Genomic DNA, 24,197 nt, shown 5'->3' with positions numbered 1-24,197 from the left:
TTTCTAAATTATTAATGAAATACTTTTCCCAGACTCAATTTTACTCGCTTATTACCAATTAATCACTTTTTTTTCTAAAATTTTTATTCCTATAACCGGCGTGAGTTACTTTCGTTTTCACATTTTATATTAAAATTCATATCAAAAAACCATTAGTATATGAACAAAAAAGACAAAAAGGAAAAAAGAAAGAACAAGAGAAAAAATAATAGTTGTTTTTTGGTTTTATTTCCCTTTATTAGTCAGTATCAATATCGTTATCTAAATCGCTCAACCAATATAAAACCATTAATTGTTTTAGTTGTTCGGAAAATGTCTTACCTGCTCTCTTATTTGGTGCTCCAAGATATAAAAGTATAATGCTATTGTTTTTTTTTTTGAAATTATTAAAATACAAAATAAAAATCCAATCATACTGTCTTGTTCACCTTGTTATTTCTCAAAATCAATAGATTAAACTCGATTTATTGCAATTAAGTTAATAATTATTTAAACAAATAAAATATTTTAATGGAGAATAGCTATTCCAGAACCCTTGAAGCCTTGGATATATCATGCTCAAATCATTCGTCGCAAATTAATATAACCTGCAAAAACACTGACTATAATAGAAATACAAACTTTGCAAAACTAAAATTCCAATGCCTGGTATGTGATAAGGTTGCTTTATATTGCTCATTTGATGCTTCGCAAAAATATTATCTAAATAATTCTCCATTTATAATTTGTGCAAGTTGTTCGAACCAAACCAATCTAAACTGCCATCGCTACCAATATGATAACAATATCATCGATCTAAAGTGTTTATACTGTTATGCCAATCATGCTTGCGTAAGATATGTTCCAGGAGCTAACCGGAAGCTGCTTGATAACTTTTTGAATAAATATAAAACTGAGGAAGATGAGAACAGCGAACCAGATGATAACTATTGTTATTATAACAAATTTTACTGATGAGACTCGATGTGCAAAGCACATAACAAAATTCGTCAGTTAAAATGGTTTCCCAGCAGATCAGCTAACTTTTTTGTAAAACTTGATGCTGCACTTCACCAAAAGGCTGTCTTGCTGCATCTACAACAAAACAAACAAAACGCTGTTCAGATTCTTACCTTTGCTATTCGAATATACTCATCACCATCAATACTTTCCTTACTTTAATAAAAATTTCTATGGCTGGGTTTTTTCCCAAAAACTTTCTCGGGAATCGAAAACAGGCCCCGCTTCTAACCGACTGCGGGAAACGGGGTCGTTGAGAGCGACCCGCATAAATATATTTTCTTTTGAAATTTTTTATCGCTGATTTTTAGTTGAATAGCTTCAAGTTTACAACAACAGACATTTTGGTTTCAAGTTAAAGAGCATTGCAATGGCAAAGGCAAGGGGAAGAAGAGAGGCCAAAAAGCAGGAGAAACAGGAGGGACAAGAGAAGAAGCTCGAAAAAGAATTCAAATCTGCCTTAGAATCTCCCGAAGATGATCTCAAAAATCACCATCAAGAAGAGATTTCTGATGTCCATTTGGTGCCTCAGCTAGTGAAAGAAGCACTTCCTACAACATTTTTTGGCTTGCTAGATAAACCAGAAAAACAGTTTTTTTTGGAGGCTGAATCAACGTTGAACATCAATGTGTTTGACAACGATGAAGAAAAACAAAAGTATATTAATTCCATTTTCAATGAAGTTAAAGGAAAAGAATTAAAACTAGTAACTGATCAAATATGCTCCAAGTTGATGGAAAGATTAATACTAGAAGCCAACGACAGCCAATTGAAAAATATTTTCCAATCATTTGAGGGTTTTTTCGTTAAAATAGCTCACCATAAGTACTCATCTCATTGCTTAGAGACACTATTAGTTAGATGCGCTGCGTTAATAGAAAAAGAGCTTTTAAATCCAAATATACTTTTACAAGAGTCAATTGATTCAAACGAGGAATACTCGCCTATGGATTCAATGTTCATATTCATGATAAACGAGTACATTCCTTATTTGCAAGAAATGTTGGAAAATCAATATGCATCACATACCTTGAGATTAATTTTATTGATTTTGGCGAGCAAAGAATTGCCATCAACGACTGTTTCAAATTCAACATTACGATCAAAGAAATCAAAGGTTGCAAGAAAAATGATCGAAATAAAAGACAATGAGGATTTTTCTAAGAATTATCAAGTTCCTTCTACTTTCAAATTTGAATTGAAAAAAACAATTTTAAACTTGACGCAAGGTCTATCTATAACAAAATTAAGACAGCTATCTATAGATAAAGTCTCCTCACCTGTAATACAGATCATTATAAAAGTGGAGTCGATTTATGACAAAAATAAAACAATTTATAATACAATTTTTAATGCCGATGAAAAAGAATCCGCTTACATGGAATACTGCTTAACTGATCCAGTGGGTTCTCATTTCTTGCAATTTGTAATCATGAATACCAAATCAAAATTATCTGAAAGATTGTTTGAAACTTACATGAAAGATAGGCTAATGAAATTAGTTAATAGAAATACCACTGCTGTCTATGTTATTCAGAGTTTATTGCAGAAATTGAAAACCACTTATGTAAAGCAAATCTTAGACATACTTATGCCCAACTTTAATCAAATAACAGATTTAAACTTGGAACTAAGTCAAGATATATTGGATAAAGTAATGGAGAGAAAAGCTTACAAAAAAGATTTAATTATACAGCAGGTTTTATCAAAATATTCATCTAGTTCTTTGAGTAATAAATTTATCGGCAATAACAGCCAACCTTTATTGGCACCAGCTATTTCCATTTCCGTTTCACAACCAGACCTCAAGGAAATTAGTGAGTCCAAAAAGGAAGATGAAGATCAGAAAATCAATTTATTGGAAAGTATACTCAAATTATCCACATCCACTCTTGGAAACATCAAAGACGATTGGCCAACAGCCGAAGAAAGAAGAAACTCTATATTTTTAGAAAAATTGATATCTTTTGATGAAAAGTTTCTTGTATTAACTTTTGATACGTTATTAGAATTGCCAAGGGAAAGATTTATTCAAATGTGTTTTCATGGAATATTTTCTCATGTAATTGAAATTATTCTTTTGAGTCCAGAGAAGTTATCAACAATCCAAAGAAGAAAATTTTTGAATTGTTTCGATGGTGAAATAGTAAATCTATGTTGCAATGTTTACGGATCTCATGCTGTCGATAAACTTTGGTGGTTTAGTTCTAAGCTTCCTATTTATAAAGAAAGAATTGCAAATGAGATGGTAAGCGAGAGTCTTAAAGTGAAAGAAAGTAATTATGGAAGATTAGTTTGGAAAAATTGGAAATTGGAATTATTTACCAGAAAAAGAGTTGATTGGAAGGCTGAAGTTAGAGAAAGTGATAATCAGTTTGATAAGGCTGTTGAGGAGTTATCAAAGAGAAATGAAAAAATCAATGAAAAAATGAAAAACCAAAACAATAATAATGACAAGCAAAATAAAAAACAAAATGAAAAACAAAACGAAAATAAACAAAAAGAACTGAAAAAACGTCCTCATGAAACAATTGAAAATTACGTTCAACGAAAGAGTTCGAAAAAGCCGGAAAAACTTCGTGGTCGTAAATTAAAAAAGTCGAGAAAAGCGAAAACTTAGAATAGAATCAATTATATGGATATTTATTAAGGAAAAATTAATTATATATTTTTTGAGTATAATATAGTGATATGCTGAAAATAACAGTTTTATAGTTAAACGTAGATAGGTAATAAAAAAACAAATATAACAGTTTTAAAGAGGTGAGAAAAATTTAAAAAAAAATGATAGAATGAAGTAGACAAGAGAAAAAAAACAAAATAAAAAAGTAACATAAAATTATCTCAAAAAACAGCACAAAATAAAACAACAACAAACAAAAAAAAAAACAACAAACAAAAAAAAAACAACGACAAACAAAAAAAAACCAACGCTTTAGACATTTGAAAAAAAATTAAAAAAAATAAAAAAAGGTCAATAAAAGCAAATCTTGAGAACCAACATTTAGTTAATAATAAAAATGTGAAAATTTTCATGAGAAAAAAAAAGATATGAGTTTATATTAATTTGAAAAACAGTTCACAAATTAATTTTTAAAAAAATTTAATGGTAATTCAAATATCAGTTTTGATTATCATTTCTAGTTTGAATTTTATGTATCTCATTAGCATTTTCTCTAGCTACCTGGGCTCTTGATTCAGGAGGTAATTCATTATCAGATATTTCGTCCTCCTCGATCTCACTATTGTAGCTTAATTGGTCTTCATCATCATATACATCGGTGTTTTCAGCTCCAGCTGGAACTTGGTCTGAAGGGACTCTTCTTTGGAAATCTTTAGCGTGTGCATTAGTAATAACTCTACTAAGAGTTCTAATAATACGTGCTTTTGAAGCTAATGAACCAGCAATAGAAGGAGCACCACCTGTAAAATTTTGGGGAGCTGAGCCGTATTCTCCATGGTGGGAAGTTCTTGATTTTGTTGAGAAGCGGCGATAGAATGGAGTATGAGGAGTTTGTGGAGTTTGTGGAGTTTGAGGAACATATTCATTGTGATCTGAAAAAGCAGCTTCTTCATCTGATTGAATAGCAAATTCTGGTTCCTCTGTAACTGGAGCAAATCTTGGAGATTTGATTGAATAAGCATGAGATTTGATTGAAGGTAAAATTGGACGAACCGGTTGAGTGACTTCAGTTTCATTTTCTTCCATAATGACATTAATTTTATTTGGGTTGATAAGAGCCGATTTTGGTTTTCTAATTGTAACCCTTCTAATAACTGAATAAGGCAAGGGAATTTCTCTTGAAGCCTTTAATAAAGCAACGTTGGTGCAATGTTCATTTTCCATTCTGAAAAAAATCCAGATAAATCTTCTTATTACTTCGGCAAATGCAACAAAAAAACTGGTTATGGGGCTAAAGCGAATTGCTTCAGTGAAAAAGGCATAAAAGACCCATTGGAATCTTAAGATTATGTCTTCAACGATAGCAAAATAGTAGATCCAAGGATTCTTAAAGGCCAAGCTATCTCTTAATAAGAAATTTTTTGAGCCATATTGACCTAAAGACCAATCCATAAAGATATCCCAGATACCCGAATAAGTGGAGTTAATGATTGCAAAAAAGATAAAAATGGTTCTATTTGTTGGAGATCTGTCGATTCTGTAAATTGATAGTGTCATGTAATAGATGGTTGCAACAAAATATTTCAACATGTTAGCCAAATGTGGAAACTTATCACCAGTGTCAGCGTATCTTCTGTAGCATTGCAAGAATCTCCATAAGCCAGGCAAGGTTTGTAAAAAACCCATGATTCTTGATTTTGATGAAGAGCAAGGAGAACATGATTGACAACCATCTAAAATCCCTTCAAATTTTGTTGAATAAATGCAGATGGTGAAAGCGATATTACTCAAGGCATAAGTTAACGAACAAAAAATATCCCCTAAAAAGAAATCTCTAAATTCAACGGGATAAAAGCCGGACAATAGTAATCTCCAAATTGCAATTTGGAACCATCTTCTTGAATGGTAGTAGAATATTTTGAAGGGCATTAAAAAGACACACAAGACAAAGCCCACAAAGAACCAAGGCAAGTATCTCCCAGGTAGAATAGAGTTGGGATAATCAAAGTTTGAAAAGGATAAGTAAGTAATTAGAGACCCAACAAATAGAAATAAGGAAGGGAGCAAAAAAAATTGTTTATAATCTAGGCAATTAAACGTGTTAAATTCGAAAATAAACTGATAATTGATTTTGTAATAATTCCAAACCAAACAGTTGACACCAAAGGATAGATACATGATGCAAGGAATCAAGAAACCACCCCAAATTTGGAACAATGTCGCGCCCTCCGGCAACTCATTATTGGAAATTTTCATTGCACCAAGAACAATGGATATGATAAGAATAGGCAAGGCAATACCGAGAAACATGCCTGAACTGAAAACCGAGAAATAGTATGTTTGAGGAATTTCTTTTCTACGTAATTTTTCAATGGCCAACTTTCGATTACCGTTTTCAAAGTTGTTTGAATACATGTCTTCGATTTTGGGGATTAGGTTGTCCAAGACATCACTTGAAGAGAAGTAGCAATTGTTGACTTTATTCATGTAGATGGGTAATAATTTTGAGTTTGTTAGTTTATCGAATTTTTTTATCATTTTTCTGAAGGCGACTCTATTAAGGGATCTGTAGTTTTTGACCAAATCAGTAAAGTGATAGAATTCCAATACGGCCAATTTTAGTTGTCTTCTAGCCAAGGGATAGGGAATCTTTTTATAATCAATAACCTGAGGATTTTTTCTTCTGTAATCTCTCTTATTGAAGGCAGGATCATCTTGGGTTTTAGCATTTTTGGTGTTGGAAACTAGTAGATGGGGACTGTTTATATTAATACCAGTAGCATCATTATGGCTGAGGTGCTGTGCGATAGTCTCATCATCATTATCAGAACCCTCGAGTTTGTTAACTTCGAAATCAAAATGGTTATTATTAGAATCAGATAAGCTCTGTGGATTGAGGGCTGTTGGAAGAGCCAGATCAGAATTAGGATTTGAAGCTGCAAGGGACCTGGAATTGCTATTGCAGAGAGCATTGGAAGGGCCATTGGTGTTGGACTCAGAGGTGGAATGGTTGGCGTTGAAGCTGTCGTCGGAATCGTAGTCGTAGTTGAAATCCGACTCAAACTCAGAGTCGGTGGGTTTTTCGTTTTTCAGGGAACTGTTTAAGAAAATCCTTCTTGGCAAAGTTGGCATTTCAAATTTCTCAATCGTTTTGGAAGTGGCTCGTCTGGTCTTTTTAAATAGCCCCGTTTTTTTTCTCGATAGCGCCGGCAATTTGTGGATGTCGAAACCGGGAGCACTATTAATATGCTTTGTGTCTTGAGCAGAGTTGCTATTTAAGGAAGAAATAGGCGTGTTGGGAGGATTGGGATTCTTGGTTTCCAAGTCAGCGAGCCTAAGGGAGGTTCTAGATCGGTTTCGTTTGATGAGCTTGATCTTGTGGTCGTTGAGCTGGTACATTTGGTCTTGTAACAAGAGATATCGATCGAGGCAGTTCTTTTCCTTTTCCTTGTAGAAGGTGTCGACCTTGAGCAACTGGAGGTCCAACCATTTAAGGAAATCCATTTTCTGAAGTTCAATGTTGTTTAAAACCATCAAGTTTGTGTTATTACGGCTCATGTTGACGGTGGAGGCCTGATGCTGGTTGGTGAGAGGTGTAGCGTTGAGATTAGGGTTTGTGCCGAAGAGGTTCGACAACAGTTTGGAAGATTTAAATGATTTCTTGGACCTGATGTTTCTTAACGATGTCATGGTTCTTTTTAGTGAGGAATTTTGCGAGAGAGAGTTGAGAAAGGAGGTCTTGTCGGATTTTTCCTGTTTGGAGAGTCGTGGAAGGGTGTTTTTGGCATCGTGAGCATTTGCAGGCGTCTTGGGGGCCAGAGCATTGGAAACGTTGGAGTTGATGGTGTTGTAAGTGGAATAGGTGTTGCCGTAGGAGTTGTAGGAATTATAAGAGCCGAATTTGGGGTCGTCGGGATGGAGGGAAGGTTGCTGTGAAAGAAATTCGGGGCTTTTGGTCTTGGACATCGCTTCCATGAGAGGAGTTCTTTCATTTTGGCTTTGGTATTCATTGTTGGCAGTGGGTTTCTTGACGTTGGTACTGTTGCTGTTGCCGTTGTTGTAGCTAATAGCAGGTGGGGGTAGTTTGAAGGAGAAAGAAGAGTTTGAAAATCTTCGTTGGTGGGTATTGTTTGGAACTGATTTAGAAGTCAGATAAGGGGTATTTGTGTAGCTGAAGTTATCATTGTTATGAAAATTTGGATTGTGATCTAAAGGATCAACTGGGGTATCATTTTTAATAGAGCTTGAAGAGCTTATCTCAATGTCGTTGTTGTTATTTTTATCGTTATCGTTATCGTTGCCGTTTTGGTTTTGGTTTTGGTTTTGGTTTTGGTTTTCAGTTTGGTTATTAGGATCATTGTTTATATTATTGGATTCGTCATTTTGTTGGTAATAATAATCAATAAAATTGAAGTTGGAGTAAGCGTTGGAGTCATAAATTGAGTTCTGTTTGTTGGACGCAAAAGAGTTGAAGTTTGAATTAAGAGCAGATGAAGGTTTGGGGATCCTTTTCAATATTTTTTTACCTTCTTTATAATTTAAATATTTGTCCCTCCATTCTGGAATCAAATTATCGTTTAGATTCTGCGCAAATTTCATTGTCGGTGATAATTTTGATGGATTGGTGGGTATTAATTACGGATTTTATTGCTTGATGAATTTTGATTGTCTCGAATAGGATGGTAAATGTGGTTGTGGTTGTGGTTGTCCTTGTGGTTGTCCTTGTTTTCAGTGAGTATGTTTGTGTTTACAAGTGCTTTATGGTGATAGATCAATGGAATACTGGGATATTTAGATAGTAGACATCTCTAGGAACTGGATCAGAGTAGCTTGAGAGGAATTGCAATAAATAAACAGAGAGAGAGTTAAGTAGTGAATAAAAAGTAAATATTGATTTCTTCATCTGAAATAATCCAAATATATATAAATAACTCTAAAAGGACCTTCCAGGAGTCAGCTGTGCTCGCACGCGGGTGCCTTGTGCGCACTTGCCGCATTTAGCAAGAGGAGACACCGTTGGCCAATCACAGACCGTGCTCCGAGACTCTTGCAGCTTCCGCTCCACACCACTGGATCTCGGCATATGAGCGGCCATTCACAGGACGCCCAAAGCAGCAGCACCGCTCGCGTGCGGACAGAAAAATTTTGCGTTGTTTTGTACCACACCGGTGGACGGAATGTGCTGCTTGGCAAAACGTGTAAATGCGCGTCTGTGCATAGCGCCCGCTCCAGTGGTGCGTTTTGTTTTTCAGTGGAAACCTTCGAATGAGTGGAATCGGGAGCAAGATATAATACTTTTTGGTGGCAGCTCACATACAATTCAGATACACTCAGATTGACAATGGTCATTCCCTTGGACTTGCTTCTTCAGGCAGGTTTTGCTGTTGAAATATTGGCAGTTTTTTTTGTGAAACTGTTCAAACCACTCAATGGGTTTCTTCGATATGGCAAGACTCTCTCTGGCTATAGCACTACCAAGAGTACTAAGAACAAAAACAGCAGGTTTAACTTATTTTATTTGCTTAACATCACTGTGCCAAAATACTATTTCTGCCATTTCTATATTTTAGCCTCTATATTGTCACTATCTGCTTATATCCTTGTAAATTGTACTGATAACTCAACCAAACTTTCCATACTAGGCTCTATTTACAATCGGTTTATTTATTTTGATTATCATGCTGTTAGTGACTTATACTGCCTTCCAAGACTAAAGGCCTACTTGAACTTGTTTATAATCCACTCAATCAGAAGATTAGTTGAATGTTTTTTTGTTTCAAAATTCAATAAACATTCAAAGATGAATATCAGCCATTACTTGGTTGGAGTTTATTTATATTTATCGATCAATTTGAACATGATTCTATCCTTTTCAATCACCAGTTGTTTCACTCATAGTGCTTATGATAATAATGATGATGATAATAATAATATTATTATTATTAATACCAATAATATTAATCCTCCTCAATTAATATTGATTTTATTTAATTTATTTTGCCAGGCCAACCAACTTTTAAATCATTTGCACTTGTCGAAAACAGTTAAATACAATCAGCCAGACACCGGCTTATTTAAATACATTTTAAATGCTCACTATTTCAACGAAATTCTAATTTACTGTTCATTTTACCTACTTGTCCCAAACTTAACCAACTTATTGATACTAGTTTGGACTTTTACCAATTTGTCTATCTCAAGTTGCGAAAATTATAAATTTTATCTCAACCAACGAATCTCTAAAGGAGACATCAACGATGATATCAGTACTGCTAAAATAAATCAAAAATGGATATTAATACCCTTTTTCTTCTGAAAATCACCATCTGCCTACAGCTTCCTTCGCCTTCATTCATCCTGTTCCTACAAGTGATGCCATTCTTTTCATTTTTTCAATTCCTATCATTCTCGCATTGTACTAACTACTGTGCTAATTGCCCACTGTTTTGTTATAACTTCTAACTTCTAAATACACTGACAACAAGAAATGCCTCTTTGTGCTTTTGCATTTTCTGCATTTTCCATATTTTCCACATTTTCCAGCTCTTCTACATTTTCTGCATTTCTGTTTCTTTCTATCCTTTATCGCTGTTGTGTCTCATAGGCTCCAGCTCCTATGTGCAATTACCATCTAGCACGTTGCTGCTGTGCTCAGCTATCGGCTCCTGGCCAACAATCTCCAAAATGTTTCACAATATCCTCTTGATAATTCTCAATTTGGGTCCAAAATGCCTGGAGATCTCACCTGGAACACACTTTTAGCTCTACTTTTAGTATTGTTTTAGCTCTACTTTTAGCTTTGCTTCAACTCTGTTTTGCCTCTTTAACGTTTGGCAAGGTTTTTCAGGTTTGGCAACTTAAAACTGCTCAAGATCGATTAAGATCAATTAAAATCAATATTCTCCAATACTCTCCAATAGCCTGCGATCTTTTGCTTGTACAGTAAATGTGTAGCCGTTTAATAAACAGTCTTATCCACCTAAAACACTATCAAGATAATATTAATTATCAAACTGCGACTGTCAACACTAGCTTTTACGTCCATTTGTACATCTTTTATACCTTTTATACCTGTTACACCTTTTACATCTTTGTTTTTAACATCCTCTTCCAAGTAATCCACCAAAGAATGTTCTTCTAACGACATGTTTTTCTATCAGAACCTTTGACCTGTAACTTGCTCTTACTCTGTTCGAATAGATCGAACTCAAATGCGTTATTCCCTCTCTTTTCTCTTGTTTCCTCTCTATTCTGTCCACTTATTCCAACCATAACCACATCTCCACTGCTATTTCGCTTCCACTTCACTATCAACCTTAACAATGTAACAGGCTTCAACAATAATCGCTTTGAGACCCTCTTGTTCTAGTACCTTGATAGCTTCGCTTCTATACTCAACCTGTTGAAAATCTTCCACTGTATCTTTGTCCTCACGAATATCTCTGTGAGAATTTGTTGCCAACCAAAAGAATTTGCCTGTTTCTGCCAGCAATAACAGCAGCTCTGCTTACATACCATCCAGCCCACATATCCACTTGCTGCTGATGTCCCATCTTCCTACAAACCAGTCCTGCAAACTGGCCATAAACACTTCTCAAGAACCTCCTTTCTCTCTCTTCTTTTCTTCCAGTGCCAACTCCAGTAACCACTAGCGTCTTATTGTATTAGCCAATATTACTCAATACAAGCCTAGGATAGAGGCTGTTTTCCTCAATTTAAATTTGAATTCTAAACGTTATTCCTGAATGCTATTTCGCTTCCCATTCTCATTTGAATACACCTTTTTTTTTCAACCACTTAAAACACTATCAACATTTCAACACTTTTCCTATTTATATTTGTCCTTTTGCATTTTATCTATTTATTTGTTCCCAGATTACAATTTACTTGCACACCACAACCCAAGCTTAAAGCCTATTTGCTTATAATTTCCCAACGATTTGCTATTTTGTAATTGCTTTTGTTTTAGATTGCCAACCTATTCATATTTGATCAATATCAATTTATCAATTTATCAAATATATCAACATTTTCAGTCCACCTCTGTATATTTCTCAATACCTTAATGTATCATTTGCGATTATCATTCACTTTTTAATCCTCTGACTTTATGTTCCAATGTACCAATGTTCCAATGTCTAATTTTTATTTTATATTCTTCTGTATTATTTTGTTAATGTTCCAGTTTTCCAATTTTCCAATGTTCTACAAGTTCTCATTTTAGCATGTTTGGATAATCAATATAAATAATTTACAATTTCTTTGGTTTATCCCTCGCAATTATTTTTCTTTTTCTTTCTATATTTTGCTGGCTTCTATTGTATAAATTGTTTTTAATTCTCTAGTCAATTTTTATTTTTTTTACCATAAAAAAATAAAAAAAAAAAAAAATTGCCTGTGATTTACTTTATTTCTCGTTTTATTGAGTTTTTTATTGTCAATTTATTAATACTATAAATTGTTGCTGCCCACTATTTACTCTATTTTACTTAAATCAATTCAATTTCGAAAAACAATAAACAATAGAAACTAATACACACAATAAACATGTCTGAAGATATCGAAAAAAAACCGGCTTTAGAATCTACCAACTCTTCCTTCGATGAAGACCCAATCTCAACAACCGGCGAGATTAAACATGCCAAACAATTTACCAAATTTGATAAATTTGCAAAGGTTCTTAAGGCTGAAATTAGAGGTGTTGAAAGAGTCCCAGAAAATGAAAAAACAGATGCCTCTCTATGGTCTGCTGCGTCAATGTGGTTGGCAGCTAACATGGTTATCTCTACCTTCTCTCTTGGTGCTTTGGGTGTTACTGTTTTCGCTTTAAATTTCTATCAATGTCTTCTTATAATTATTTTCTTCAATTTTATGGGTACTAGTGCTGTTGCGTTTTACTGTGTTTTTGGTGCAAAGTTTGGTTTAAGACAGATGATTCTATCAAACTTCCTTGTTGGTGTAGCTGGAACTAAAATTTTTGCTTTTATTAATTTGGTTGCTTGTATCGGTTGGGGTTCGGTTAATATCATGGCTTCTGCTCAATTATTCCACATTGTTAATAATAATGCTTTACCCCCATGGGCTGGCTGTTTAATCTTAGTCATTTGCACTGTCCTCGTCTCATTTTTCGGTTATAATGTTATTCACACTTATGAAAAATTCTCTTGGATTCCAAATTTATTTGTCTTTATTGTCATCATTGCAAGAATGTCCATGTCTGGTAATTTCACTCCTGGTGAATGGGCCACTGGTAGAACTGGTGCAGGTAATGTTCTTTCCTTTGGTGGTACTATCTTTGGTTTCGCTGCTGGTTGGACAACTTTTGCTGCTGATTACACCACTTATATGCCTTCCAACACCAACCCTTACAAGATTTTCTTCTCTGTTCTCGCAGGGTTAACAACCACATTAATCTTCGCCATGACCTTGGGTGCTGCTTGTGCTACCGGTACTTTATCAGATCCTGCTTGGGCTGATTTGTACAACGAGTTCTCTATTGGTGGTTTGGTCTATGCTATTCTAGTCAGAAAGTCTTTGCATGGCTTTGGTGAGTTCTGCTGTGTCTTATTAGGTCTATCAACTGTTGCAAATAACTTACCAAACATGTATTCCATGGCCTTATCTGCCCAAGCTTTCTCCTCTTATTTCAGAAAGATCCCAAGAATTTTCTGGACCTTGTTTGGTAACTTTGTTACTTTGGCCATTTGTATTCCTGCTTACTATGAGTTTGCTGAAGTTATGCATAACTTTATGAATTTAATTGGTTATTACTTGTCCATCTATATCGGCATGAGTGTTTCCGAACATGTCATCTATAGAAAGGGCTTTAAAGGTTATAACCCAGAAGACTATCTTGATAGATCCAAATTGCCAATTGGTATTGCTGGTACTATTGGTTTCTGTTTTGGTCTTGCTGGTGTCATCTTGGGTATGAACCAAACCTGGTACCAAGGTGTGCTAGCCCACGAAATTGGTGACTATGGTGGTGATATTGGTTTTGAATTAGGTATGAGTTTTTCCTTTGTTGCCTTCAATATTGTTCGTCCTTTGGAAATCAAATATTTCGGTCGTTAAAACTGGATTTTATTGAGTCTAGTTATTCAATTCTTAAATATAACTAATTGATTTTTGCTACCAATCAATTTTTTTTTTTTTTTTTTTGTTTGCAATTTCTTTCATTTTAGTTTAGTTCATGTATCTTTTTTTCTTTTTTTCTTTCAAATTTTGCTTTTTATTTCAATATGACAAGTCAGTTTTATTACCTCTACTATTTTCATTTCTATCATTTCCATCATTTCCATTCCTGCTTTTATTTTTCATTATTTTCCCTTGGAATACAAATACAGTTTACAGTCGTCGATGAGTCAAACCTTTCGGTGTAATTGGATTGGTCAAATAAAACTACTGGTGTCTATCATTGTATTGTCGGATCACCAACCCAGAAATACTTCGACCTGGAAATCTCTGATTTTGTATATATATATATATGAAACTGGGTCTTATAGAAACCAACAAAAAAAAAACACTGGCTATTGAATAAACCACTCTAACTGCAGTATACTTATCAAGTCATGGATTTATTGGATAGTTTAACTGACAGAATCTTTTTTGCAATTCCAAAAAGTTAGTATTAATGAAGGAAAAAAAAGGAAAAAAAAGGAAAAAAACAAAAATTGCTTTTTAAGTATTAGATCGGGGTCGCGAACAAAAAAAACAACAACTAACCAACTAATAATTTTTAAACTAGAGGGAAGAATTCATGACAAGTGCTTGGAATTGTTGAAGGGTGCTGATATTCAATTTCGCAAAATCGATAAACGACTGGATATTGCTTTATCTACAAACTTGCCCATTGCCTTGGTGTTTCTACGTGAGTCAGATATTCCAATCTTTGTCTCCAAAGGCAGATGTTCCATTGGTATTGCCAACTCGTTTCAGATCAAGGAGTCGATTTATTTCAATAAACAAGGAAGCGATGAGCTAAACCATCTTTTGGATCTCACTGGGTATTTCGATATGATACCAAAGTTGTGCTTGCAAGTCCCCAAAAGCAGCCAAATAAGAGATCCAAAGGAACTAATTGGCAAAACAATAACCACCAATTTTGTCAATATTACCAGGGTCTATTTCATGAAATTGGAGGGCAAATCCAGTATCAATGAGATATCAACTAAAGTCAAGTTTGTGTCTGGGTCAATCGAGGCATCTTGTGCCTTGGGCATCGCTGATGGGATTGTTGATTTGGTTGATTCAGGATCAACAATGACATTGTTGAATTTGATCAATTTGGAAGACTTGTTTGAGTCAATCAAGAACGAAGATGAAATCAAACCAGGAGTGGAGCTCATCACCTCCAAGAAGCCATTATTTTCAGAACTAGTCGAGCTCATAAAACATAGAATCGAGGCTGTTTACCACATAAATGAATACTGCTACTGCAATTACAATTGTCCCAAGACCAAGTTGGACGACATTTTGAAAGTTACACCTTACAAGAAGGCACCCAAAATTGCCCCCTTAATCAGCGCAATATCGCTCGAGAATCCTGACGATGAGCAATGGGTTGCAGTAGGAGTTTTGATTGAAAAGGATAAAAGTGGTGTTATTATGGACGTTTTAAGAGAGAATGGCGCAGAAGATGTTTTTTTGCTTGATATCAGCAATTGCAGAGTATAGGAAAGATAGGCAGATCGTATAATATAGATATGAGTATGTAGATATAATTATAAATAAGAAATATGCAATGTGACTGGCAAGGGAAGTACAATAGAAAACAATAGAAAATTAATATTATGCTAAATTGATAGATCCTGTGCAAAGTATATGGTATATTGGATGGTAACCACTAAGAAAAATAATATCAGATAGTAGTAAATGTGCAAACTGAGTAAGCAACTGAATGAATAGGGAATTGCTTTGGTTCAAGTAAAACAGTAATAAATAATCATAAAGGTTGTACTTGTAATCAATGTCATCAAATAATTGACACCATTGTTACTCAAAATATCTAATCCAGAAACCCTCTTGATGTTTTCAATCTTTTGCAAAGAGCTAATCTTTTCGCCATTTAGAGACTCGATAATCTTGTGGGAGTCAGAGCTTGCAACAGACAACTGGAGCGTAGCGCCCATATAAGAGTCTAGTAAAGTGCCAAACAAACCACTTAAAACAATCAAACTGAACACCAGCAACACTCTGGCACCCCCATCGAGAACTGTAAAGTCCTTGAAAATAAACTGGAGAAACCCCACTGAAATAATAGCAATGGACAAGGCCCCAGACACACCAGAGGCCAATCCAAAGAAAGTTACACCACCATTGGTTCCAGGAGGGCATTTCTTGAAATTAGTGATAAGGATGGGCGAAGATTCAGATAGAATTCCTAGCTCAGAGGACCAGGTGTCTGAAATAACAGAGGAGTAGTTGGCGATTATTCCAATGATAAGAGACTCGTATAACTTGCTGGAGGGAACTGACTGAGAACTCGAGACATAGCGGTTTTCAAGGTCTGAGAGATAAACTGCCAAGATGAGAACAGTTGAGGTGAAGGAATTGGCTATGACCTGGACATGGTTTCTGGCTGAGTGGTTGATTTTGTGTTGAGGATTGTCAGTGATTGAGACTGTGATCAACTTTTTGAGCTTTCTCTGAGCTTTAAACTTTGTGAAATAGGTGCTGGAGACAAAAAACCAGACCACCAAGAGAATATATAGGTTAGAGGATAGTAGAAAACAGTGAATTAAACCAGTAACCAAAGCAGTAAAGCAGCCAAGGTTGGTTAGAGTCTGCTTTTTGTATGTTCTATAGCTGATGGAGAGCAATAGAAGAGCTCTGAAGATGTATGAGTAAACCGATATCATCACGAGCTGGACTGAGATACGATGGCGATAGCGATGGCTGTATTATAATTATGCTATATAGATGTAGGTGTATTATATAGATACAATTGTGCAACTGTATTATCTGAAAGATGGTGGGAAAGAACCAAGGCTATTTATCTGAGCAGTTCTTTGGATTAAAACTGATTAGAACTGATTAGACAAAGACTGAGAGAAAACGAACGAACAATTCAGCAGATTTGTTTTCGCTGACGTAGACAATCTGTTGGATATTTGCTATTTGCTAATGAATAGAGAAGAGATCTTCTAGGTTCCAGTGGTTATTTTATTCGCGATAAACATTTGATGCAAATTATTATCTCTCTCCTGGATTCCAGACTCCAGTAAGACCTTTGATGCTCACACTTCATACAGGTTGGAGAGCCATTGAGATTGTGCTGGGTGCACATATGGCATTTCCAGAAGATGGATTCCAAAGGCATGTTTTGTTTGTTGTTGGGGGAATAAAGATGGTTTTTTTGAACTGTAGAACTGGTGCTAGACTGTTAGACGGTTAGTTAGAGTGATGGCTATTTATTGCAAAGCATTGAGAGAGCTTACATACCCAAATAAAAGGGAAATCAGTTGGTTGGTGGTTGAATTGACTTTGATACAATGGCGAAATATTTATCGAGAAATACAGTGTATTTATATCAGAATCAGCCTGTTTTCGGGCGATTATTCTATTTTATTTATTAACTGTGATCTGATTCATTATTCATGACACACTCCATCATTGATCATTGATTGTTGGACCTCAATCATGTTTGACCTCATTCATGATTAACCAGTCTCAAAATAACCAAGATGTGGAAAGGTTTTAGAGCTGCACTTATCGATCGAAGATTAGTTTCAAAATGAATTTTTGGGCTTGAATTTGACAAAAGGTAAAAGAAAAAACAACACACAAAAAGTCAAAAGCCAACAATTCGCTTTAACTTGATTCAACAATTCCCAACCCACTTTCTTTTAATCTAGCATTTGATAATTGCTAACCGGATTAGTGCATACTCAATCAGGCAGCAGCTAGCGATAGACAGTAATTAGATAAGTATATTTGTACAAATACCAGATTGAGTGTCTATTCTAGTATATTAGTCACTGTTTTGATATTAGATTCCACACTTTGGTTCTGATTCCTTTAGAGCTAAAGCTAGACTTGGAGCTGAAATGCAACAAATTAGATTTACAGAGCTAAAATGAGATCAAAACCAGATTCCTAATTATAATTCCATTTTCAATTACGTCTTTGCCATTTCTTCAGTTATCTTTCCAGCTGCGTCTCCATTACACTTCCTCTGCTTCAACAGCTCCATTTCTTGCTCCCTCATCTCAGTCAGACAAACACATTTCGACACAGGCGCATATGTGGGCCTCCAAATTGGCTGAAGTCATCATCAATCAACAACTCTCTTCTCACAAAGATATTCAGCTCAATGAGACCTTTTATTTTTATTTTGTTCTCTCTTCCCAGTAGCAAAAACACCGAAAGCACCAAAACAGCTTGTCGCCACATTCGCGGATCTGCTTCCATTTCGGGATGAGCATCACCAACAAAACACTTTCAACTTTGCAGGTCTTTAAGTCTTCAGATCTTTAAGTCTTCTCCATATCAGTGCCTTTAAACGTCTCTGCTGTGGTTGTTTTACTTCAGCTGTTGCTTCTTGCCCACAATGCGAAAGCTCAGGAGCTCCAACGACTCACCCTTCAACGACGATCTCTCCCTAGCCTCTTTTCCCTCCTCATCACGGCTTCTCGGCCCTGTTCTCAACAACACCTTTCACGAAATAGGCGACGATAACAGCCATGAGAATATCCACAACGATAGCGATGTTGCAAACAATACAGACTCCGATGGCAACAACAACACCAACAGATCTGAACCATTGAACGACAATACAATCATCAATAGCAACAATATCAGCATCAGAGAAAAGATCAGGTTGATCAACTTGAGCGAAACTAAAAACTTCAACAACTTCAAAACCATCGATTGGCTCAATGACGAAATACACCAAAGCAGTCTCAACAACCACACTGCTACTGCTAACAATAGCAACATTATAAGTGACGTTGATAATCTCTCGAATAACAATGCTAGAGTTATCAATTGGTGGGTTAATTTTAAACATTCGTCCAAGAATTGGTTCATTCTAACTGTAATTGGGATGATTATTGGTATAATAGCTGCATCATTGAATTTGATAACCAACTTTTTAAATGATTTAAAATTTGGTTACTGTTCAAACCATTTCTATTTGAACAAAAGCTTTTGCTGTTGGGGCGAATCGGAAATAAGCTGTTCAAACTGGGTCAGCTATTCCAACCCCGAGCATTATTCAGTACTCAATGCCATATCGTCATTTTTAATCTACTTGGTTTTCTCATTATTATTTGGTTTAATTGCCTCGATCTTGGTCAAATACATTGCTCCATTTGCTGCTGGCTCTGGAATCTCCGAGGTCAAATGCATCGTGGCAGGCTTCAACATGAACCAATTTCTCAATTTCAAAACGTTTTTAATCAAAAGCATAACTTTACCCTTAGCCATTGCTTCAGGTCTAAGTATTGGTAAAGAAGGTCCCACAGTTCATTACGCAGCCTGTGTTGGAAACTTTGTCTCGAAATTCATTAACAGTGATAACAGCAATAACAACTTTATCAATTTCAATGATTTGAAAGAATATATAACAGCTGCAACCGCTGCTGGGGTGGCGGTAGCATTTGGAGCACCAATTGGTGGTGTGTTGTTTTCGTTGGAGGAAATATCATCAATTTTTCAAATTTCTACAATGTGGAAATCATACTTTTGTGCTTTGATTGCCACTGGGATTCTATCGTTAATTAATCCGTTTCGAACAGGCCAATTGGTTTTATTTGAAATTAAATACAATGAAAACTGGAAGTTTTTTGAGGTTCCAATATTCATCTTGTTGGGTGTCTTTGGTGGCATTTATGGGCTTGTGATTAGCAAATTCAATAAAAAGTTTATAAAATTCCGACAGACTTATTTGAAAAATCTCGAAATTCAAGAAATTTTATTTCTAATTTTAATAACATCCACCATTTGCTATTTCAATCAATTTTTGAAAAAGGATTTGACTGAAACTATTGAAGTATTATTTCAGCAATGCTCCAATGATAGTGATAGCAAGGAAACAGATGAGTGGAGTCATTTTGTTTGCAATTTTCCCAACTTGAAAAAATTTGAAAAATTTAAAATCACCTCGTCTTTATTTCTAGCGATCATTTTCAGAATGGTTTTAATCATCATTTCTTATGGGTGCAAGATTCCCTGTGGTATATTTATACCATCAATGGCTGTTGGTGCTACGTTTGGCAGATTCATTGGTAATATAATTGAAGAAATTTACTCAAATTATCCCAATTTGAAAATCTTCAATAATTGTTTGCCGGACGAAAAATGTATTATTCCTGGAACGTATGCTTATATCGGTGCTGGTGCAACATTGAGTGGGATCACGAACTTGACACTAACTTGTGTGATTATAATGTTTGAATTAACTGGAGCACTACGATACATCATACCAACGATGATTTCTATTGGAATCACAAGAACAATCATTGACAAATATGGAAATGGTGGAATTGCCGACCAGATGATCAAATTCAATGGGTTGCCCTTTATTGATCCCAAGGAAGAACATAATTTTCATAATTTAGAGGTTTATAAAATCTTCAATAACAACTTGGGCCCAAATGAAACCGGTAATGGCAGTAATTCAAATGATGGATTGGTCGACAACAAAATTATATTTTTGACAGTCAAAGGAATGAAGCTAAAAGAGATAAATAAAATACTCAAAAAATTTGACTTTAAAACATTTCCTATCATTGAAATTAAAATTGACAGTGCAAGTAAAGAAAAAATTCCGTATTTTTATGGGTCAATAGAAAGAAAAGAGCTAATCTCAGTTGTTAACGAGTATCACAGCTCTCTTTATGATTACAATCCCGTCATTGAATCGATGGAGTCTATGAACAATAGCAATGACAATTTCAATACAGAGCTATTATCATTAAACGCCGAATGTGTGTTCAATAACCACATTCCTGACAATAGTATCGGGATTTATAACAATGAAAATCGGGAAGTTATCGACTTTAGCAATAAAGTGAATTTTTCAAACATAACAATTGATATTGTAACGTCACTAGAAAGTTTGTGTGAAATATTCTACAAGATTGGGCCCAGAATGATATTTCTAATCGACAAGGGCAAGTTTATAAGCTTGTTAACAAGAAAGGATATTTTAAGAATTGAATACTATTTTGAATACTTGGAAAATCAGGAAGAAGAAAAACTCATAGAGAGAGAAAGAATTAAGAAAAAACAAAGAAAAGAATCGAGAAGAAGAAATAGAAGAATCACCAGATCAATGCCCACACATGAAACAAATACGGGTGGAGATGGTAATTCTGTTGATTGATCGTGTCTGGAGGACAAGGGAAATTTAAGTGAATCAAAAAAAACGAACATAACGGCGATCTAAATTTGTAAAATGATTTATTTTTTTTCCTTTCTTTGATTTGCTTCTATAGTTATTTTATTTTGTTGAACATTCTTTACGGTTTTTTGGTTTTATTTTTTGGCTTTAAAACATTTGGAAGATTTACGTTTTGTAGATTGAGCCAAATTGGAGCAGGTGAATCGATTTTTTTGGTAGCAATCATTTTGTAATGATAAAGTGTACATTTTCGCAGTTAGAATTTCTGTTATTCAAGGCATTGAGTTTGTATTCAGCAAAGCCAGTTACATCCTTGAGACTGTTGGCAGATGCTTGACGTGATACTTAAAGTTTCTAGTATTGTTACCTGTGTTAGCTGACAGACTTTGGGTCTTAACAGAAACAGTTTGGGCAGTTCCTACTAAAGCAGATTGTTGGGCATTTCAAAACCAACTAAACAAAGATCGTAGACTCGAATACAATCCCAAACACACATTACTTATTTATTTCATTCAGCTCTCTTCAGACTTGCAAACTGTGTATTCTGGATACTGCTGCCGCGTATGTCTGGTACCTATAGAACACCTCAGTTTTGGTGGTGTCAAATCCAGCTGTTGATCTGATTAACTTTGGCCTTGCAAAATTGCTCCAAAGCTAGTAGCTGAAGCAGGCAAAGCTCTTCCTGTTCAGATTTACTATTACCCTCAAGAAAAAGCACTGAGGCCTGTTTCCAGTGCAAAACAATGAGCAAAATCGCACTTTTCACTAGGAAACGGGTGACTTTCTGGCTCTCACCAGTAAATACCATCTTTTGGAAGTAGAAACAGCAGTTTTTCGGTTGCAAATGTCGATCTGCTCTCCAGACAAAGTCCAAGCTGCAAAGGGCCAGAAAAATGTTATCTATTTGCCTGAGAGTCCAGAAAAGCCTGTTAAAAGAACCAAGGTGGATGCTATAGGCTTCAATGGCAATGCTCAGCTTCATTTTTCGAATCGAGGTGTGTCAAAACAACTATCTCTTCTAAAAACACCCAGTGGTAGATCGGGTTTAGTATCTCCCAACAAAAGATCAATTCGTGAGTTGGACAGCTCTGCGAAAAAAAAGGCTACTTCTTTCTTGCTTGAAAAGTTTAATGCAGCTGGGAACACCAACGATAACGACGATGATGACGATATTGGCGACTACAACATCCAGTTGGATTTTGCAAAAAACATAATACTAAACCAAACGCCAACCAAACAAAATGGCAATAATTTTAATACCAATAACACTAATAATGAAAATAATAACCAGATTAATGTCAAAAACTTTCAGAGATCGCCTGTTCCGAAATCCCAAATTCAAGAAGATCAACTAAACGACTATTTTGAAAATCTAGTCTATAATAATTCGAATGACAATGAAGGAAAATTATTATTTGTAGATGGACCAGAGAGTTATTTTGAACAACATAAATACAAAACTAAAATTTCCACAAATTCAATGTCGCAAGCTTCTGATTTAGATTATGACGAATTTAATAAATTAATAAAATTATCCGATTTATTATATTACAATGAAAAGCAAAATTTGGCGCTTAGTTACAAATCAATGTTTACACAATGGTTTTTAGAACTACAAAATGAGTTCAGTTTAAATTTTTATGGAATTGGCTCCAAAAGAAAAATCCTATTGCAATTTGTCAACCAGTATTTAATTTACCACATCGACTTCCCAGTGTTGGTTATAAACGGATACAATCCCTCAGTTTCTTTCAAAGAAATTGTTCTATCAGTCACTTCCACAATTATCAATTCAAATAAAAAATTGTTTAAAGCTCAAAAGTTTCCAAAATCAATTGATGAATTAATTGCTTCATTTATAATTTGTTTAAAAAACTTGCATGAAAGTCAGAGATATCCTAAACTACTATTATTGATTCACAACCTTGACGGCAACTCAATTAAATCCAACAAATTTCAGTCTTTTTTCTCAACTCTAGTATCAACAAAACAGGTCTGGTTGGTATCTTCAATATCTAACATCAATGCAAATTTGCTTTGGGATTGCAATCAAACTCTGGACTTCAATTTTTTATGGCATAACCTTTCTACTTTTGAAAACAGTACAGTTGAAACATCGTTCAGCGATATTCTAGCTTTGGGACAAGCCGAGAAACAAACTGGTTCAAAGGGTGCCAAATATGTTCTATCGTCTTTGACTTCAAACTCCAGGAGCTTGTACAGGGTATTGGTATCAAACCAATTGCAGATAATGGAGGATGAATTACTAGAGTCTAATAAACAAACCGATAGAAATGAGTTCCTAGGCACCATCAAGCATGGAATATCATTCAAAACATTGTATAATCTTTGTTCAGAGGAGTTTATTGCAAGTAACGAAATCAACTTCAGAACAATGTTGAGGGAATTCATTGAGCATAAAATGGCCAATATAAGCAAAGACTCTTATGGAACAGAGATTGTTTTTGTTCCGTTGAATTTGAAGGAGTTAGAGAATTTGCTAGCTGAAGAATTACTTGTGTAATTTCAAGCGAACTCGTATAACAGGACACGATAAAACTGTTGGTTTTTTTTGTATTCAAATAAACATTATGTAGAATCTACGAGTCATAAATAGTTAATTTTGAGCTGCATGTCTTTGAAGACTTGTCTTCCATAAATACAAATAATACAATCTTTATGATTATATGTATCATAATAGAACAATAAAAAGCATTGCTTGGATTTGATAAATGCAATTGTTTCTTCATTTCCATCGAAAACTGGTTCTCCAAGCGAATAAACCAGTCGAACCAATTGAATTGGTTGGATGGGTTGCATCTTCTCAACCAAACAGCCATCAGCCAGAGTTGCGATGCCCCAAATGCCCCACAACACAGCTGCTTCTGATCTGATTTCAGTTCCCAGTTACCACCAAATACATCGATTCTACACAATTTGTTGACTGACTCTGAGGTCCTCGAGCCTTCTATTCACTGGCTATTTGTGTGCTTGTGAGGAGTGGAATGTGATAATAATCAGTCGCACACACCAATCGCTGATACTTGATCTCGCTGATACTTGATCTCGCTGATACTTGATCTCGCTGATATTTGATATTGTTCACCACCCAATCTCAGCAATAGTGGACATACGTCTACAATGGAGGTTTTATGGTGAAATCTTGCCAATGACATCAGTAGGTTGGTGATGGCAAGAAGCAGAAAAAGCAGAGAAGAGAGAAAATAC

At 35.1% G+C, this 24,197-nt stretch overlaps 10 protein-coding genes across 10 annotated transcripts; 6 read left to right on the top strand and 4 right to left on the bottom strand.

Moving 5' to 3' along the window:
* The first annotated feature begins 1,335 nt into the window (after nucleotides 1-1,335).
* On the top strand, nucleotides 1,336-3,767 carry NOP9 (RNA-binding RNA processing protein NOP9). The gene has a single exon (XM_020194210.1). It carries the CDS (start codon nucleotides 1,370-1,372, stop codon nucleotides 3,617-3,619), a length of 2,250 nt encoding a protein of 749 aa, XP_020044196.1. The 5' UTR covers nucleotides 1,336-1,369; the 3' UTR covers nucleotides 3,620-3,767.
* A 353-nt stretch (nucleotides 3,768-4,120) lies between these two features.
* Nucleotides 4,121-8,492, bottom strand: SYG1 (Syg1p; the record flags this gene model as incomplete). The annotated part of the gene is made up of 6 exons (XM_020191322.1): nucleotides 8,082-8,492; nucleotides 7,454-7,793; nucleotides 6,862-7,129; nucleotides 6,570-6,783; nucleotides 4,672-6,380; nucleotides 4,121-4,440 (listed from the first exon to the last, which is right to left on the bottom strand). The coding sequence occupies exons 1-6, from the start codon at nucleotides 8,219-8,221 to the stop codon at nucleotides 4,121-4,123; spliced, it is 2,991 nt and encodes a 996-aa protein (XP_020044195.1). The 5' UTR covers nucleotides 8,222-8,492.
* A 492-nt stretch (nucleotides 8,493-8,984) lies between these two features.
* Nucleotides 8,985-9,857, top strand: DFG10 (putative polyprenol reductase; the record flags this gene model as incomplete). Its single annotated transcript, XM_020189546.1, has 2 exons — nucleotides 8,985-9,280; nucleotides 9,332-9,857. Coding segments are annotated over 2 exons (822 nt in total), but the record flags the coding sequence as incomplete, so codon positions are not given.
* A 744-nt stretch (nucleotides 9,858-10,601) lies between these two features.
* Nucleotides 10,602-10,769, bottom strand: ASCRUDRAFT_83158 (uncharacterized protein; the record flags this gene model as incomplete). The annotated part of the gene is made up of 1 exon (XM_020194826.1): nucleotides 10,602-10,769. One exon carries the CDS (start codon nucleotides 10,767-10,769, stop codon nucleotides 10,602-10,604), a length of 168 nt encoding a protein of 55 aa, XP_020044193.1.
* A 1,091-nt stretch (nucleotides 10,770-11,860) lies between these two features.
* ASCRUDRAFT_78317 (cytosine permease) lies at nucleotides 11,861-13,806 on the top strand. Its single transcript, XM_020194209.1, has one exon. It carries the CDS (start codon nucleotides 12,170-12,172, stop codon nucleotides 13,694-13,696), a length of 1,527 nt encoding a protein of 508 aa, XP_020044192.1. The 5' UTR covers nucleotides 11,861-12,169; the 3' UTR covers nucleotides 13,697-13,806.
* Nucleotides 13,807-14,193: 387 nt separating this feature from the next.
* On the top strand, nucleotides 14,194-15,298 carry ASCRUDRAFT_40217 (ATP phosphoribosyltransferase (ATP-PRTase) (ATP-PRT); the record flags this gene model as incomplete). The annotated part of the gene is made up of 2 exons (XM_020191006.1): nucleotides 14,194-14,245; nucleotides 14,370-15,298. 2 exons carry the CDS (start codon nucleotides 14,194-14,196, stop codon nucleotides 15,296-15,298), a joined length of 981 nt encoding a protein of 326 aa, XP_020044191.1.
* Nucleotides 15,299-15,543: 245 nt separating this feature from the next.
* Nucleotides 15,544-16,482, bottom strand: ASCRUDRAFT_73065 (DUF92 domain-containing protein; the record flags this gene model as incomplete). The annotated part of the gene is made up of 1 exon (XM_020192151.1): nucleotides 15,544-16,482. The coding sequence occupies one exon, from the start codon at nucleotides 16,480-16,482 to the stop codon at nucleotides 15,544-15,546; it is 939 nt and encodes a 312-aa protein (XP_020044190.1).
* Nucleotides 16,483-17,836: 1,354 nt separating this feature from the next.
* Nucleotides 17,837-18,034, bottom strand: ASCRUDRAFT_83155 (uncharacterized protein; the record flags this gene model as incomplete). The annotated part of the gene is made up of 1 exon (XM_020194825.1): nucleotides 17,837-18,034. The coding sequence occupies one exon, from the start codon at nucleotides 18,032-18,034 to the stop codon at nucleotides 17,837-17,839; it is 198 nt and encodes a 65-aa protein (XP_020044189.1).
* A 415-nt stretch (nucleotides 18,035-18,449) lies between these two features.
* On the top strand, nucleotides 18,450-20,789 carry GEF1 (Gef1p; the record flags this gene model as incomplete). Its single annotated transcript, XM_020190014.1, has 3 exons — nucleotides 18,450-20,229; nucleotides 20,287-20,395; nucleotides 20,510-20,789. Coding segments are annotated over 3 exons (2,169 nt in total), but the record flags the coding sequence as incomplete, so codon positions are not given.
* Nucleotides 20,790-22,386: 1,597 nt separating this feature from the next.
* Nucleotides 22,387-23,493, top strand: ORC2 (origin recognition complex subunit 2; the record flags this gene model as incomplete). Its single annotated transcript, XM_020191007.1, has 1 exon — nucleotides 22,387-23,493. A coding segment is annotated over one exon (1,107 nt), but the record flags the coding sequence as incomplete, so codon positions are not given.
* Between the last annotated feature and the right edge of the window lie 704 nt (nucleotides 23,494-24,197).

This window comes from Ascoidea rubescens (genome assembly GCF_001661345.1).
Source record: "Ascoidea rubescens DSM 1968 unplaced genomic scaffold ASCRUscaffold_26, whole genome shotgun sequence".
NCBI lineage: Eukaryota > Fungi > Ascomycota > Saccharomycetes > Ascoideales > Ascoideaceae > Ascoidea > Ascoidea rubescens.
The sequence above is the reverse complement of the archived record's forward strand: the minus strand, read 5'-3'. Positions and strand labels throughout refer to the sequence as shown.